Source organism: Zeus faber (assembly GCF_960531495.2).
Source record: "Zeus faber genome assembly, chromosome: 6".
NCBI lineage: Eukaryota > Metazoa > Chordata > Actinopteri > Zeiformes > Zeidae > Zeus > Zeus faber.
In genome coordinates this window covers 21,756,184-21,774,029 of record NC_137201.1, presented here as the reverse complement: position 1 = coordinate 21,774,029, position 17,846 = coordinate 21,756,184, and the positions used below count along the sequence as shown (strand labels likewise).

The 17,846-nt window shown below is 45.8% G+C and overlaps 2 protein-coding genes across 3 annotated transcripts; one reads left to right on the top strand and one right to left on the bottom strand.

The window, feature by feature from the left end:
- The first annotated feature begins 410 nt into the window (after window positions 1-410).
- LOC307231806 (neuroepithelial cell-transforming gene 1 protein-like) lies at window positions 411-8,487 on the top strand. The gene is made up of 12 exons (XM_080002647.1): window positions 411-643; window positions 1,743-1,809; window positions 2,583-2,642; window positions 3,488-3,595; window positions 3,708-3,872; window positions 4,063-4,125; window positions 4,248-4,344; window positions 4,480-4,556; window positions 4,699-4,956; window positions 5,055-5,225; window positions 6,003-6,189; window positions 7,786-8,487. Exons 1-12 carry the CDS (start codon window positions 513-515, stop codon window positions 8,115-8,117), a joined length of 1,716 nt encoding a protein of 571 aa, XP_079858773.1. The 5' UTR covers window positions 411-512; the 3' UTR covers window positions 8,118-8,487.
- Window positions 8,488-8,682: 195 nt separating this feature from the next.
- Window positions 8,683-17,214, bottom strand: asb13b (ankyrin repeat and SOCS box containing 13b). Of its 2 annotated transcripts, XM_080002661.1 has the most exons (7): window positions 17,086-17,214; window positions 13,007-13,065; window positions 10,530-10,729; window positions 10,214-10,364; window positions 9,597-9,731; window positions 9,250-9,441; window positions 8,683-9,166 (listed from the first exon to the last, which is right to left on the bottom strand). In XM_080002661.1, exons 2-7 carry the CDS (start codon window positions 13,044-13,046, stop codon window positions 9,012-9,014), a joined length of 873 nt encoding a protein of 290 aa, XP_079858787.1. In that variant the 5' UTR covers window positions 13,047-13,065; window positions 17,086-17,214; the 3' UTR covers window positions 8,683-9,011. The 2 variants fall into 2 exon arrangements, with proteins under 2 accessions (XP_079858787.1, XP_079858786.1); XM_080002660.1 differs by lacking the exon at window positions 17,086-17,214 and having other exon boundaries at window positions 13,007-13,397.
- Between the last annotated feature and the right edge of the window lie 632 nt (window positions 17,215-17,846).

The window sequence follows — 17,846 nt, the reverse complement described above, 5'->3', positions numbered from 1 at the left end:
CTGAATGTTTCAATCGACGTTAGACTTGTGTTCAAACGATCCCACCGCAAAGGGAACTTTGTTTTCCGTTCACTGAGTAGCACGCCATGCTGCCGTGAAGTCGGGTCCAGCATCGCGGTCAAATGGGGGGGGGCGGCGCGATCTGCCGCGAAATCCTGCCTCGGAACGCCGATTAAAATCATAAAAACAACCGAATATCTTGTCGCTTTCATTTTTTTTTTTTTGCCCCCAGAAGGAGTGCTGCTTTATCCGAGCGCCGACTGCCGTGGAACTCGACGCCGCTCTTCGTTCCGCTCCGCCTACCCGCCGGAGCCTCTCCGCCGATTGGTCCGCTCTCAAGTTTCCGCCAGATTCAAACTTCCGCCGTCACCGCTCGGACCGTGGTCGCGTTGCGGGCCCGACTTTTTGTTTGTTTTCCTCCCGCTCCCCCGTCCCGGTGACACGCCGCGCCGCCGCCAGCCGCGTCCCCGTAGGCGCCGCTCTCAGCGCCTTTTGCGAGAAGTCCCGCGAACATGGGGGAAGCCGAGGACGCGGCGTGGAAGGCGGAGGACAAGCCGAAGCTGCGCAGCGTTCCCTCCAGGGCGTCCAGAAGCAGCCTCCTGAGCGGCCGGAGCCCCCCGGACGCACGGAAGAACACCAAGAGGTAGAGGGGTGGAGGTGGAGGTGGGATGGAGCTCAACGCAAGGGCTCTGTTCAGGGTCAGCGGTCCAGTTGGTTGTAGTTAAGGAACTATCTTTCGGTTTATTCTGGTCGGTAGCGTTAGAGTTGGGACTAAACCTCCCACAGCCCAGTAGCTGGTCCTGCAGCGTGGTGTCCGGATCAGTGCAGCCCTGGACCGTGCAGGGAAACCAAAGACCTAATAATGAAAACACTGTTTACACCGCTGGGTGTGAATTCATCGTGACTGCAGCAGCCCCAGTTTCTAACTAATCTACATTTCAATGTCTGCATTTGAATAAAACCGTTCATACACAATTCCATTCAAAGAATCAGAATATGTTCATCGGGCCAAGAACATTTTCATAAACATAGACTTTGTTTTGGTTGGTGCATTGTATTGAAGTGTATATATATATATGCTACGGTATCTGTAACAGTATATATATCTTAATATATATGCAGAATATACTGAATATATAAACGTGCCCTATGCACAAGATGAAGGTACATTACTAAGAATGACTGACAGGGGCTAAGTGGCAGCAAGGATGCAAGAATTGAGTGCTTATAAATACAAGATAACACCTTATTAATCCTTGGAGGGAGATTCAGGAATTTATGAAAAATAATATGAATACAATTCAGTAAAAAACGTGAATGTAGGTAGGATATTTCTGGATGGGATGAATAGGGATATCCTATTACAGTCTAACATATTATATTGTTATTACAGGAACAGGAAATTCCTTGCATAAGGGATAAATTACTAGGAATGAAAAGCTAAAGCGAGATACAGCCATCCAAGTGCAGTTTAAAACAGGCCTACACACTTGGACATGGCCAGACCCGAACCCGCACCCACTTGGTCGTTGGGACTCAAACCTCACTAGAAACTCTGTATTGGGCTGCATTTAGGAAACAAAATCTAAAAACAGACAAAAAAAGATGTAGGTAGAAAGTTAAAACGGAATGATTATACACTGCAAAGCATAAGGAAACAATTCTTTCCAGACTCTCCACACTTGGAAAAATGTTTATTTATATGTTTGGCCTATGATATACAATGTTGTTTTCCCCCGCAGACCTCCGCTGCAGAGAGGCAGCTCCTTCACATTTCTCACGCCAGGGACGCCGTGGGACTTCAGTCTAGTGAGTACCCGATTTGTTATTGTTTGTTTTTAATACATTCATTCATGAAATTAACAGACAAGTGTGCATGTTCTATTATCCAACAGCACTGCTCCTTATCACTGTGTAAAATTTGACTTGTGTTATTATTAGTGAGATTGTATTACCATTTTGGTCATTTTCATTAACTTTCTCATTATATTTTAGTAGTTATTTTGCCTTTTGAGATATGGCTGCATTCAAGGACGACCCTCGTGTGCTATTTCACTCCTCTCTTATCTTGAGTTCCCGCCCCATCCCGGCCCCATGACTTTTCCACCCAAAGAGTCTTGTTGCTCTTACTGCAGCCAACCTTCCTTCCCCAAGGGAATCTCGCCCTAACTGGTGACTCCATCGATAACTTGAACATTGATTTCCTGAATTAATGTCGAGCAAATCCTTACAACCGTGACCCCGGGCCGCAGCCCCGTCATCAACAGGATAAACACAAAGAGTCACTTTCCCCACTGGGCGCCTGCGGTTACTGGTCACTCTATAATGTGAAGTAACTTGTTACACATGCGTTAAAACACAGTGCTTCCTCAATTCTTCCTTTATAAAATAATAAAAATAATAAAAAATGTCCTGCAGACTCCCTCCCACTGCAGGGGCTTGATTTTATTTTATTTTTTTCCCTTTTCCACAGATCCAGACAAAACAATAGAAACCACGATCCAATTTCATCCTCTCCGCTGCATATCTCTCGTCTTTCATATTTGGCAAACTAACCAGCATGCCTGCTTTCCTTTCTGCAGAAGAGAAAACGTAAAGAGAAGGAGGACGACACCGTCAGCCTCTCCAGCTTTGACCTGAAGGTGAGAGTCCTCCTGTGCGGTCCTCCGTCCGCTGACAAAGAATTTTAACGCGGATGAACACCAACAAGGTGGAGGTTCGCACGTGCTCGCCACACTTTACTGGCCAAATAAACCGTGTTGCATATGCGGTGTTGTCCCCACCTTGTTGGCATTTCTTGCTCCAACCTGGGAGATTGTTTTGGGTTTAGCGCCGCAGCCCGCAGGGTTTGTCCGGGGACATTGCAACACAAGTTTAATCCCTCTTCATGGGATGGCATGAGGTCAAGATCATTCCGCTGTCATCAGACCGGAGAGGATGGAGCTGACCAGTCTTTGGAACCTTAAATATTTTCAAATATCCAGTAAATTACAAATCTATTATTTTGCAGGTAAAGAAGTAGAAGTAGCATAATGTGAGAAATCCTCCTGTCTAATAATACCTGCATGTAATAAAAATACAAACTTGCCTTTTCACAAGATTTACAAGAATATATAACCTGAGGGAATCATTTCTCAAGATGTATTCGCTCATTTTAAGCTAATAATTTGTTTTGCGGATTGCTTTCGACACTTAAGGGTCACTTATTATTAAGGTGTTTGTACATTTTTCTCTCGCTTCACAAGTGTACCTACACGGTTCCAGCAAAGAAAATGCATTTTGAATTCGAAGAAGATGTTAGTACCATTATGGAATGTACAATAGTAACGGTTTTGATCCTCGCCTCATTGTTATCTCTAACTACGGTGGAGGCATGGCAGTTTGGAATCTTTCTCAGATTCAGGTCCCAGAGACAAACCGAGGGTCCCTGATCACTGCTCTTGACAACTTACTGTGGCTGAGAACTATTTCCTTCCCCAATTTCCAGGAGCCGAGCTACAAGCGAGTGCGGCCGCTCTCTAAGGTTTCCTCCTTGGCGAACCTCATCTCTCCCTCTAAGAATGGAGCCGTTCGGCGCTTTGGGCACACGCTCCAGGTACACGACAAACCAGTTTTTATGTTTTTTTGATTCTGCATTTCACACACTCTAGTCCAAACAAATCACTCCGCATTCCCGTTGTGATTCATTCTGGGGTGGTGCTCTGCAGTCGATGTCTCTGCGCAGCGACAGCAAGTCTCCGGGTCTGTCCTTCAAGTCGAGCAGAGCGGTGGGGCCAACGCCCACCAAGCGGAGAAACAGCACGCTGTGGTCCGAGACGCTGGACGTCCATCAGAAGCGCTCCTTCTCTGTCAAAGAGATCAAGAGACAAGAGGTGGAGTTGTCTGACAACCGAATTACCGTGTATAATGCTGTGATTTAATTTATTTTTTAGGTGGTTTAAAGTCTTTCACTTTATTTTATATATTCATTTATAATTATTATTTTTTTTTAAATTATTACATTTTATTTATTTATTTATTGTGTTTTTGGTTTTTTTGTTTTTCTTTTTGCCTTCTTTACAGGCTATTCATGAGCTTTACAGGGGAGAGCAGGATCTTATCGAAGACCTGCAACTCGCGCGAAAGGTCAGCAGACCTGATTTTGATTTAAAAAAAAAACAAACAAACAAAAAAAACTCAAACCAAAATCATTACTTTCATTACATACATTACCATCTTGTACTTACCTCGGCCTTGCACGCACCCAGGCTTACCACGACCCAATGCTCAAGCTGTCCATCATGACCGAGGAGGAACTGGCTCATATTTTTGGGGACCTGGACGCTTACATTCCCTTGCATGAGGGTGAGCAGTCGGCCCTCATCATGGGAGTCAAACCAACCTGTTCATTTTTACTCATAAGATAATGCAAAACATTATTTATAATCCCCAGGTGGGAGATTCAGAATGCTTAAATAATGGAGTTATTCCTCTCTGCAGACCTATTGTCAAAGCTAACAGAGGACACAGGCCCCAACGGGACAGTCGGCCAAATTGGACAAATAGTAATCAGTTGGGTATGTATTCTAACATTTAAAATTATATTTTAGTTCCGTGTTTATTGACTGCAGTTGGTGCTAAAACTAGCGACCCAGTCCACCAACATATCACCCTGTGCACACTGTATTAGAGGAACAATCTGCTCGTCATCTTCCCCAGCTACCGGGTCTGAACGCCTACAAGGATTACTGCAGCAACCAGCTTGCGGCCAAGGCTCTGCTGGACGCCAAGAAGCAGGACAAGAGGGTCCAGGACTTCCTGCAGCGCTGCCTGGAGTCGCCCTTCAGCCGGAAGCTGGATCTCTGGAGCTTCCTGGACATTCCGCGCTCGCGCCTCGTCAAGTACCCGCTGCTGCTGCGGGAGATCCTGAGGCACACGCCGCCCGAGCACCCGGACGTGGCCAGCCTGGAGAAAGCCGTGAGTCGAAGGGTCCTGGGGGGAGGCGACGTGAGCGTGAGGCCGCCGTGTTGTCTCGGGGCTCATCTGAGGTTGTAAATATCACGCCGCACACACAGATCACCATCATCCAGGGGGTTCTGTCGGACATCAACGTGAGGAAGGGGGAGTCGGAGTGCCGCTACTACATCGACAAGCTGGAGTACCTGGACGACAAGCAGCGGGACCCTCTGATCGACGACTGCAGGAGCCTCCTGTGCCACGGGGAGCTGCGCAACAAGAGCGGCTCGGTGAGAACTCTTGGTTTGTACTGTGGCGATAAGACGGGTTTCAAGGCCCTATTTTCACAGGTTTGTCTGTACGTACAGTCGTGACGTGGCTGGAACACAACACCCTGACCCCGCCCCCAGCATCCAGAAGCACACTTTGGGTTACACAATGTTTCCCCGCGTTTTTCCAAGTCATATCATTATTAAAGATAAGGCCTCTTGCAGTTTTATTCACTTGAATTATGCAATGCGTGCAAATTCTTAGCACTCGCTGAGCTTCTTTTTTTTTTTTTTTTTTTTTTTTTGGAGATGAGTCAGATTGCATACTGAGGAATGATGGTCAGAAAACTCAGAAAAAGCGGACAATCGGATCTTTGGAAGGCCTTTGTGGTGCCAAAGCCTTCCATCTCCTTAGTAATTTACCTGTCTGCGTTTTGTGGGATATTCATGGCTGTTGCATGTGTCCGTACCCACCTTCTGTCCACAACTTCATCTCTTGAGTTGTTTTTGACAGTTTCTCATCGCTCATGGTTTGTTTGTGTGATCATGTACGGCTGTTTCTAATTACAGATAATCTGAGTTTCTATAATAGGGTGATATTAAGAGGATTGGTTGTCTACGATGAATCTATGAAACAGCAACTCTATTTACTTTTCAAATTGGTTTTGAGAAAATGTCAATGTATTCTCACTCCAGTATTGTGAGAGCCTCTACGAGATGTAAAATAAATTGAATTAAACGTAAAACACCATCTTCTGTGAAACTCACGGCTCTCTCCACCTAAACGTTGCTCCGCAGAAGCTGTACGTCTTCCTCTTCTCCGAGCTACTGGTTCTGACCCGGCCGGTGACGCGCAACGACAGGAGCTGCTTCCAGGTGTACCGGCAGCCCATCCCCGTGAGGGACCTGGCACTGGAGGACCTGCAGGATGGGGACATCCGCATGGGGGGCTCCTTCAGAGGGGCTTTCACCGCCGGGGAGAAGGGTGAGAGGAGACTGTGCCAAAGTGCTTCAGTTGAAAACAAAATGCTTCTTACTTCTAAACGCTTACTTGCTATGACAACAACCACAAGTTAAGTTTACTGTTTAAAAAAGGATTCCGCTGTTTATTGTTAATTTCATTAACTCCATTCAAGTCAGAAATAACATAATCTTAAAGTCTGCAGTAAAGATATGGAAAAGTTTCTTTCCAATGAAACCAACACTTAATCATCATTTTTATGTCAAATTATCAGTGTGTCAGTTTTCAACCGGTGGTTGTCTGTATTGTTGTCTCTGTCTGGGTTGGAAACAATACAAAATAAGAATGTAAACATTTAGACCCTTCTTTGTATTTGAGGGAAAAGAAAGCTGTCTTAAAGAGGACCTATTATGCTCCTTTTCACCAAGTTCATATAGGTCTCTGAGGTCCCCAAAACATGTTTTTAAAGTTTTTATTTTTTATTTTATTTTTTATTTTTTGCTGAAAATACCGCTCAGGTTATGCATTCGAGCCATTCTACCAGGCGTCCAATCCACCCTGTCTGAAAACGGGCTGTTTCAGTGGGAGGAGCCACCCTCCTGAGGCAGATTTGAGGCGAGAAATAAGTCCAGTTGGGGAATCTTCACTCATATTGGATCTACAAGGCCTCATTTAAAATCTGTTCAGACATTCACCGCAGCGCGGGGCTTGGGGCTTTTTTGTTTCATTCAATTACAGAAACTTCGGGAAATAAAATAAATACATCTACGGTTTTGTTTGGAGAAACGCGAAGCAGATCTCGCGCTACGTCCGACAGTACAGTCACACACCGTGGAGAGACACACACACACACACACACACACACAGCAGAAATATATTTTTAAAATACTTACATTTCCCTCATCTGCAGTTTTGTCACGGACAGTTGGAATTAATTCCTCTTTCTTTTAAAAGATTTGTGCTGGTCTCTGCAGCCAACAACAGCGCTTCCCATGCGAAGCTCTTAGGTTCAATGCTCGTGGGGCCTTTCACACTCCAGCCGCGGATGGTTACTCAGATGGGGATGGTTCTTATTCTGCTGGTGACGTATGTTACTGCAGTTACATATATTAGGGCCGCAAAGCTGAACGGCTGGTTTCACCACTTGTTTTCTGAAAGAGACAGCTCGCAAAAAAACTGACCCTGTTCTTCTTATTTCACAGTTTGTGTGTCAGCAGGCCCATCAGGGACCCAAATGTATGTGCCCAGGCAAATGTCATTGCAACGCACCCGGAGATTATGCACAATAAGCTCTAAAAATACTAAAATGTGCGTAATCGACATGAGGTGCTCGCACAGGCGACTGCAAGGGGCATCGCCACGATTGCAATTCTGGATCCTATAATTACATAATAGTATTAATTGCCTGTGTTGTATTTAATATGCATTTAAATCATTCCAATTGGATATCCATGTGTACTTTGGCCCACAGTTAAAGTGCTAATCGGTAAGATTATTTTGTTTAAAAACAACAGACACACTTAAATCTAATATTTGACATTTTATTTAGCTGGAAAATGCTTTTATTCACATTTCTATTGCTTTATTTATTTAGTTGCGCTTTTGTTTCCTCCAAACCAGCCAAGAATATATTCCGTGTGCGCTCAGTGGAGCCCTCCCATGGCCAGTCCCACACACTGCAGGTCAACGACATCTACCACAAGCAGCAGTGGCTCAACTGCCTGCGCAGCGCCATGGCCCGGCAGCCAGCGGCTCCGCGCCCGCTTTCGGAAGGAGACGCCGTCACAACCGAGCGGCGCTCCGTCACCTCCCCTACCAGCGTCGGTGACGAGGAGGTGGACGAGAACTGCCCCCCGGCCCTGGCTCCCAAACTGGGCCCCCGGACGCAGTCCAAGACCAGGCTGGATAAGAGGTTCCGCGGCTCGCTGAGGAGGAAGGAGACGGGCGTGTAGGAGGAAGACTATGGCCCTGAGTAATTTCATTCAGACCCCCCGACGATTTTGTGTGAAACCACTGATTATTAATTTCGGTAGCTTTGTAGAAGTAATGGAACAAATGAAAGAAAGATCACTTCCGTCCAATCATGTCATATTTTTACTTCTGCTCGAGTTTCAGAAATTGTGTTTTAGTTCATAAAAACATGCCGACGCATCTGGGATGTTTGTTTACAGCAGGTAAAAGTATTTGTGGAATGTTGTTTAACATAAGTTATCATTTTATACCACTGTTGTAGCGCTTATGAATTCCAGTACTCTCGTTTCAGTTTGTCATTTTCTTGTTTCAAAATGATCTAACGTGTGTAAAGGAGTCTGTCAAAAAGAACATTTGTTTGTGGTTTTAGTTGCATCCTCCTGGGGTGAGAGCGGACAACATGAACTTGATGTCTGAAGCAGAAAAAATTTTCATCTCAGTTAGATGCATCTAGTTGTATGTTGTGCAGAAAATGTTAAACATTTAAAATCTTGTCTTGCTTTAACATGAACCATGTGGTCATTTACTACAAATCACGACACGACAAACCCTCAACAGGTTTATTGTGAAATAGGCCTGTCCTTGAATTACATCATTTATCGTTATTTACACATTCAAAATAAGTAGCAATTAAATATTTACAGATAGTTACATTACTAATTTCATACACAATGAAATAGGGAAAACTACAGAGACAAATGGCTACAACAAGCCATTTACTATAATAAAAGAAGGCCAAGTTTGGATAAACCAAACAAAGCAGTTTGCAATTTGTTCACATAAACCACCCGGCCAAGTCATTGACTCACTAATTATTAAATTGGCCTGGCAGAGGCTTCATAGAATTCAGTGTCTGGGGCTGCATCTAAAACCTGTCAGAGATCTGGCTCAACAACCTCAGGGTGATTATATGAAAGAAAACTAATGATGCGATTGGGCAAGTCCAGTTTGGAAATGACTTTCAGGGGTTTGGTGCTGAGAGACCGTCTCAACGCCACTCTGCTGATCTGCTGGAGGCTGAGCGGTGTTTCTGAGGAGGAGGAGGAAGAGAATCCGTGAGATGCTGCAGCACTCGGGGATTAAATGATTTGCAGATGGTACAAACAAACTCACTCTCGTAGAACTCGAGGCAGAGGAACGCCGAAGACCCCGCGCTGGTGTAACTGATGGGCTTTTTGCCAAGGTTGTCTCGGGCGTACGCGTTCCCCCCGAACTCGACGAGGAGGTCGATCAAACGCGCGTTCTTCACTTTGGCTGCGTGGTGGAGAGCCGTCTCGTGCAGCTTGGCAGCGTTCACATTTGCGCCTTGAGGGTGAATAGAGAGGAGTTGTAGGAACGATTATGTGGTTACTCCAATGACCAGACCATTATAAGGGGTCAGTTATCGGCCACTGGACATAAAAGAGATCAATAAAAAAAAAATCTGAATTCGGCTTGCGGCAGAAACCACATGGTCCCACCTGCGTTGAGCAGCACTTTAGCACAGTCGTAGTGTTGCCGGGCGCAGGCGACGTGAAGCGGTGTTCCAAAGTGACAGTCATGGGCCTCCATGAGCGCTCCTTTGTCGATCATCAGCTGAACACAGGCTGAATTACCTAACACGAACATATGCAAAGAATGAAATTCACATTAAAATCAGGATCTCACGCCAATCACGATGTGATTGAAGATCTTGATCTCACCAACCGTCTCATTTGCTTTGTCTGTTTAGATTATTCAGCTGGCAGGTAAATGGCGAAAACTTGGGGGTTTTAGATCAAAATTTAATTGATGACTCCTACTGTAGCTCATCAAAGCGAAGGTTCAGATTCACGCTTGACATGCAGTACACCCCTACAGTGTATGCAGTAGTTTTGTTTTAAACCTCTGGACTCACTGCTACATGTAGAGAGCTGGTTCTGAGCTCAAATAAAGAGTGGAATTTCCCTTCAAAACATTGTGCTCCTTCTGTTTAGCACAGGGAGAGGCTGCATGCCTGATCAATCAGTAATCAATGTTACCGATTACAACCAGCCCTGAGTATTCCAGACACACAGACAATACATGCATCTGTAATCAGCGTCAAGCGAAAGCACACCTCCCATGCAAGCCTCGTGAAGCGGTGAGAAGGTGAAGAGCGGAGGATTGACCGTTGCTCCGTATTCCAGGAGCAGCTTCACACACTCGAGGCTCCCGGCGGCGCAGGCGTCACACAGCGGGGTGCTGCCGTCGATGTTGCGTGCATCCACCTGTTACAACCACACCACCACCACCACCCAGTGAGAGCAAGCACCAGTGAGCACGCGCTGAGGCCCCGTCCTCCTTCCTACCGCATTCCTATGACTCCAAAACATTGCTACAATGGCCGGCAACGCCCCCTACTTCTCCCTGCAGGGGTGGTGACGACGCCTCACCTGAGCCCCAGCGTCTAGGAGCAGCCTGACGCACTGGGTCTGTCCCTGTATACACGCCTCGTGCAGGGGCGTGATGGAGTCCACCGCCACGATGTTGACGGCGGCCCCGCCCTGGATGAGCTGCTGCAGCTGCAGGGCCCGGCCCTGTGCGGCCGCCTCGTGCACCGCCGAGCGGTCGGTCCAGAACCCGAGTCCATGAGCTGCCAAAATGAAGATGGATTTAAATGTCATTGATTAATTGAACTTGGTGATTTCAATGAAAAAGGTTTTGATTAATTGTGGTTAATTACGATCAAAATATAACCAATAATTCCTGAATTTTCCTTCCAAACTCAAATCAGGTTTTTCACTTGGTCCCTAAGGCCCATGATATAATTTATACATCATACTGTCTGTTTCATCTCTATAAAAAATAAGAAAAAAGGGCTCAAACATCAACATGAATATATACAGTGATCAGCCACAACAATAAAATCACCACTCATAAACACTAATATTGTGTAGCTCCCCCTTGTGCCGCCAAAACAGCTCTGGCCCGTGGAGGCATGAACTCCACAAGACCTCTGAAGGTGTCCTGTGGTATCTGGCACCAAGACGTTACCAGCAGATCCTTAAAGTCCTGGAAGTTACCAGGTGGGTCCCCCATGTATCGGGCTTGTTGTTCCAGCACATCCCACAGATGCGGAATTAGATCTGGGGAATTTGGACGCCAAGTCAACACCTTGATCTTTGTCATGTTCCTCAAACCATTCCTGAACAATTTTTTCAGGCCACTGCCATCAGATAATGCCGTTGCCATGAAGGGGTGTACTTGGTCTGCAACAATGTTTAGATAGGTGGTACATGTCAAAGTAACATCCACATGAATGCCCAAGGTTTCCCAGCAGAACATTGCCCAGAGCATCACACTGCCTCCGCCGGCTTGCGTTCTTCCCATAGTGCATCCTAGTGCCATCTCTTCCCCAGGTAAACGACACACACACACACACACACACACACACACACACACACACACACACACACACACACACACACACACACACACACACACACACACACACGATTCATCAGACCAGGCCACCTTCTGCCATTGCTCCATGATCCAGTTCTGACACTCACGTACCCATTGTAGGCGCTTTGGGGCGGTGGACAGGGCATAGGCACTCTGACTGATCCCATAGGCTGCAAGCTGTGATGCACTGTGTGTTCTGACACCTTTCTATCATAGCAACATTAACTTTTTCACCAGGTTGTTCTACAGTAGCTCTTCTGTGGGATGGGACCAACAGGGCTAGACTTCGCTCCCCACTTGCATCAATGAGCCTTGGCTGCCCATGACCCTGTTTGCCGTTTCACCAGTTCCTTGGTCCACATTTGGTAGGTACTAACCACTGCATACCGGGAACACCCCACAAGACCTGGCGTTTGGGAGATGCTCTGACCCAGTCGTCTAGCCATCACAATTTGCCCCTTGTCAAAGCGGCTCAGATCCTTACGCTTGCCCATTTTTCCTGCTTCCAACACATCAACTTCAAGAACTGACTGTTCACTTGCTGCCTAATATATCCCACCCCTTGACAGGTGCCACTGGAACCAGATGAGCAATGTTATTCACTTCACCTGTCAGTCATTTTAATGTTGTGGCTGATCAGTGTATTTCAAGAAATGTTGTGTTTTACCTATCAGTGAATCATTAATGGGGTTGAAATGTGTTCAGGACAGAGACACCACGACACTATACAAAATTGTTACAGACATCCAGCACCCACACCTCTGTGGGGTAAGTGAATAACAATAATGGGGGAAAAAAATATCGTTCATTTTCCACAAATAGTCAGGCCTGGTTAAGCTCCAGTTAATTTCTATTGACACAAAACGATATGCATGAGGCCATACACCCCATTCAATAACATTTTGTCTCTGGGACCCAAATCTGAGAAGTTACATATTTTATGTGATTTCGTCCAAAGGTCAAAAGACCTGTCTATTCTATCAAAACACTCCACGACTGTACATTCTCTAACGTCATGTCATTAAATAATGGTGAAGTATTAACCACTGTATTATTATCAGGACCCCCTGGATCCTCTTGAAGGACCTTTCGGGGTCCTCGGACCCCACGTTGAGGACCATTGCTGTAAATAATATAATTGGCCGCTTAACAGGCACAGCTATTCACATGCGATCTAAAACCCAAATATTTGTATTCTATTTTTTTTCAATTTGAACGTTCCCACACTTGAACTGGTGTATTTCTAACGTTGACTGAGCGCTGCGGACGTTTGACAGGACAGTCCCGATCATCCTCACTAACAAGCTTATCTGCCATGCTCTCAAATTAACGGCAAGCTTTGGGAAAGCGCCCTGCTTGTCACCACTGCGACCTGCCGCCAACTCATTCCAACAATACAACCATCGGCATGCCTTCCTTCGCCGTTGATTGTTTTTGGGTTTTTTGTTTTTTTTTGGTTACTCACCTATGTCTCCAAACAAGGACGGCCTGGCCCGAGTCTCCATTGCATGGTCACGGTGAACCCTGCCGCCGAGGACGTGAACAGAATCACCTCTTAGCAATGGAAATGGGAGTTTCGGGAGGAGAACCCATTGGGAGTTTCCGACAACGCGGCCGCGGGACGAGGTGTCTCCTCACAGCCCGTCGAGCTGCGATCCAAGTAAACAAAGGTCCAGGCGGCCGGGGCGGGCGGGGGCGGGGGAGTTGCGCTGCATTCACAGTCGCGGGGGGAGAGACGGGAACTGCGATCCCCAACACGCAAACGCAGTCGTTGGCGTCAGATTCGCCCCGCTTGACGTCAACGCCGCGGGAACAGGTAACAGCGACTACACATTTTAATAAAACGAACACGCTATAGAAACAAAGCGATTTCGCTCGATAACACGAACAACATTTTCATTCGGCCACCTACAACTGGAATACACAGGCTGCTTGACAGTACTGTACATAACAGCCACTCAAATAAATGACCGTTTCGTGTATTGGCCGGCTTACACAACCCAACTTGTTTATCCATTTTGAGTTGACATTGCGTTGAAGCTCAGTTACCTCGCTCGCTTCCGCTGTTCCTCGCCCGTCAGAGAACGCAATATCTATGATATCTATGTTCACAGCCATATTTCCCACGTGCCGAGAATGCAGCATCAGTGGCTCATTGGACGCTCGGGTTGTGGGCGGGGCTACGTCGCATACTGACTTTGTTTTCTGGTTCGGTAGTGAAGGGCTTTAACACCATGTTTGTAAAATGCAACTGAAATACCTAAGTAAATGCATCCGATTTATAATCCTTACTAGTTGTTTTGGAGCTGACACCACCGTTTGGGCGCCTGTGATAAGACATTGTTCTGGGCACAATCGGGATTGGGAAGTTTGAGGGTCGCCATGGACTACGGTCTCCATTTTTGGAGGATCGCTTCCTTTCAATTGTGTAGGGAAACAGCTAAAATATAAATAATAATAATAATGAATCTACAAAGTGTCCCCTGTGAATAAACTAAATTAACACATTAACTGTCACTTCTTTAGAATTTTGGTATTCACGGAAAACAGAGCTGAAGCGCGCTTCACACCGAACCCGAGAAACGGCAACTACAAACATTCCGTTCCGTTCACAGTTATGGAGAGTGGGATTCCGCTTTTAATTCGTCCAAAAGGCTGGCGTGACATGCTGCGGTGTGGCATTTCCACGTGCATTTGACGCTTTCAAAGTTTTTAACTCTTGCAACAAGTTTCAGCCCGCCATTATGACTGGAAGTAACATTAGTCAAAAAAAAATGTTGGAATTGGGCTTAAAGCAGCACTTTGGAACTTTTTTTTTTTTTACCGTAAAGTAACAGCTTCAAAATCATTTTGACAGAGTTTGGGTTACGCCGCTACGTCACTGGCGAGACGGGCCAGTCCTGCGCCGGCATCCACATCTGCCCTCACTTTCATTGCACCAGGGGGTTTTGTTCATCCTCTGACTCGCGTGTTGGACCCGATGTGCCAGGCCGAGCACATCGGGTACTTACACCGGTAGCAGTGGGCCCATGGACTGAGTGCTCGCTGCGGTCCGTGGGCCCCCTATTTCGGCTTCGAAGCGGCGAAGTCCCCACGAGTGCCGCCGGTTCAAAGGTTCAAATTTGTTCGAAAATAAATTCCTTTGGGACACCAGAACGAGTTTTACGACTGTGATGTAAAAGTGCAATTGGGCTCAGGAACTGCAGGCGCCAAATCCCAAATGCCAAATGCCAAAAGTTGCATAGTGCTGCTTTAAAACTAAGTAAATAACTCACGTCTATTAAATAATGAGGTTATTAATGTTTACGTTGGATCACACCATATTCATTACACTATCAATAAATTTATTTTTTTAAGAGTGAATTTTGTGTATTTTCATTTTTTGCACTCTGCAAACACTATATAAAGGGGGATTTAATCTGTCATTTATGGGAGATGGTAAATGTCCAATTTAGCTAACTTCTCTCTGTTGTTCTGAGAAAAACAAGCTTTTCCATTTTCCCTGACATATTTTGTGACGCAGTTCATCCAACGGTCACAAGGGCCAGGATTCAACTGTCGGATGCGTTTTCAGATTCAGTGTGAGGCACGCTTAAGGAAACGGACCAGTTAAGGGTGTATATCCAAGGTGTCATGAGGATCACCGGGGATGGATGTTAGCCACTGAAGAGATCCATACAGAACCGGTGGCACTGAGCACGCTTTAATGGTGCGAGTGGAATTGGCCACATATGGTACGGGCGGTGTGATGGCCCGACTATTGACTTGCTGTTTCTCATCCAACATTGACGACCTGTTGAATTCTAAAATCCTAGCCGTGGTAGTGGTTCATCAATCGTGCGCCAGCTGAAGTAAATGGTCCTGCCTTTGTCTGCTTGAACGGCTCTCCTACTGAATGTGTTGTACATTAATAAAAACTCCAAGACAACGGTATGTTCTCCGCCATGAATCCTCCTTGACACCATGGATCCCAGTATCCACCTAGACTGCCTCCACGACACTTGCTCACACATGCTGCAGGGGTACAGTAAGTCTCTGTCTTTGCTGTTTGTCCTCTACATGCTCTTGCTCAACAACACACTCAGTATTTCATTGTTATGCTGATGACACTCAGCTCTATAAAGATGGAACCGAGCCCCTTTGGAAATGCAATTCATTTATCTCCTTGTCACCTATGTCACTTGATGGGCCAGAACATCCTTCGCCTTTCCACCTCAATCAGGTATTTTAACATGGCCCGCTTGAGTTATGCTGCCACTAAAGGGGGGCTTTTCCACCTCATGGAACCTTTCCACCACAGGAACCGTGAACTTACACAGGCCTTTCTCCACAGGAGGAACTTAGTTCTCAAATTGGTTCCACTTGGATGTGCCCTCAAGCAAAGTTGTACTTTACGGGGGGACGGGAACCATTTGGCTGTACTTTAACTTGAAAGTTAAAGTCCTGCTAAAAGTAAGAGTACTGCTTCCACCACTGGGCCTGGTGGGTGCAATAAATTAATCTACGCTCTGTGATTACGTGCGGGATTATCTGGAGCGCACCGAGGGACTCTCTCCGACCGTGTCAGACCAGACGTCACTGAAAATTGCGGATTCTTTTTTTAAATTGCTCTCCTTTAAGCGGGGATGGGGGCCGCACCGGGCTCGGGTTGGGAGGAGTGCGAGTTCGAGTTCAAATTGGCGTTTAAGGAAGACCCCACCGCATCAGCTCTGGGGGGGCTCATCCCTGCTGTGCGCTGCCGGCCGTGGAAGTGCCAGCACCCCTGCTGTACGACTGGCTGTTCGCGTCACGTTGAACGTTGAATGACAAGACGTCTGAAATGCCCCGGTTCCAACGAGGCCTCAACCATGTCGCTGTGTAAGTAATTCCTGACTGTTTGATACCGTATGGGGCAACAATGACCTAGTGACGTGATTTTGGTGGTGACGCCTTTCTGTGGATTACATTTTCCGATTGGTTACGGCTCCATGCAATCCGAAGAGCGTAACTACAATTTTCCAGGTACTACTTTTCCGACAAGTTCCGAGTACACAAAATGCACCATGCACTCCCACAGTTGGGGTGGACGCAAATTGACCTTGCCACGCCTTTCTGTGGACTAATGTTTTTTCGTGTCCAAGTTTTCGGATGGGTTACGATTCCGTGAAACCGGAAAACGGTTGACGTCTTTGCGTGATTATTTACGATTTTCGGGGTGTTCTTTTTCAATTCATTCTGAGAATATGAAACTCATAATGGACTCGCAGATTTTCTATCTTATGACTTCTGCGAATCCCGCAAAGTCCGGAGGCACGCAACGCCGCATCTAGCAAAATATCAATGAAAGAGCCCCGCCGACGTCAATCAGGTAAGACGATACATAAACACACAACCACACACACACACACATGCACAATCACACACGTGTAGTTTGTAACCTCTAACCACTACAGAGCGATTGACTTTACACCACACACAACGCGAATGGACGTTCGTAACCATAACCTGCACATTTATGATTAATTGGATGACGATGTCACAAAGCGTCCTACCCCACAAACTCACCTCGCTCCACGACCCGACCGGAAGCCTTCCAACGTTGACGCGTGGGCGATGCGCGAACGTCCGGCAACTTCTGGTCAAATTTCGTCGTTTTTCTTCCCCACTAATTTCTGCTCCAGATTTGGATCGATTTGAAATGAAACACAAACCACGGGATGTCTGCCAAAGATGTAGGCCAAAAAATGCCAAGGAGGAGGAAAATAATAAAAATCCAAACAATAACAATGGGGTTCATTGGATGTTTGGTTGGTCCCCTGATAAATATTAATAAGAAAAATTCGAATACAATCTAATACAAATTATAAATATATCTAAATATATGAAAAAATACATACATACATACATACATACATACATATATATATATATATATATATATATATATATATATATATATATATATATATATATACACATACACACACACACACACACACACAAATATATATATATATATATATATATATATATATATATATATATATATAAATAATAATTATTATTATTACAACTACTACTACGGATATTATAATAATCGTCGAAAAACCTTTCCGTTCCGTCGTGTTTTAACTTTATTCCGGTTGTGTAAGTTGTAACGTGAACCCTGGACGTGAACCAGGCACGGTACTTTCGGTTCCTCCGCGCGGACTTTCAAGATGGACGCTCCGTCAACGGCTTTCTCTTTCTCTTTCGAAACGTGCGCTATGCACCGTCTGCCCGCTCGCAATTAATCCATGAGAGCGACAGCGATAACACTCGTTTCG

Excerpts from the sequence above, each read along its gene's own strand:
- LOC307231806 (XM_080002647.1), top strand. The coding sequence starts at position 513 with ATGGGGGAAGCCGAGGACGCGGCGTGGAAGGCGGAGGACAAGCCGAAG. Across the intron at positions 1,810-2,582 it reads CGCCGTGGGACTTCAGTCTA|AAGAGAAAACGTAAAGAGAA; the intron begins GTGAGTACCCGA and ends TCCTTTCTGCAG. Across the intron at positions 4,345-4,479 it reads TTACATTCCCTTGCATGAGG|ACCTATTGTCAAAGCTAACA; the intron begins GTGAGCAGTCGG and ends TCCTCTCTGCAG.
- asb13b (XM_080002661.1), bottom strand. The coding sequence starts at position 13,046 with ATGGAGACTCGGGCCAGGCCGTCCTTGTTTGGAGACATAG. Across the intron at positions 10,730-13,006 it reads GTCCTTGTTTGGAGACATAG|CTCATGGACTCGGGTTCTGG; the intron begins GTGAGTAACCAA and ends TCATTTTGGCAG. Across the intron at positions 9,732-10,213 it reads TCACGAGGCTTGCATGGGAG|GTAATTCAGCCTGTGTTCAG; the intron begins GTGTGCTTTCGC and ends TGTTCGTGTTAG.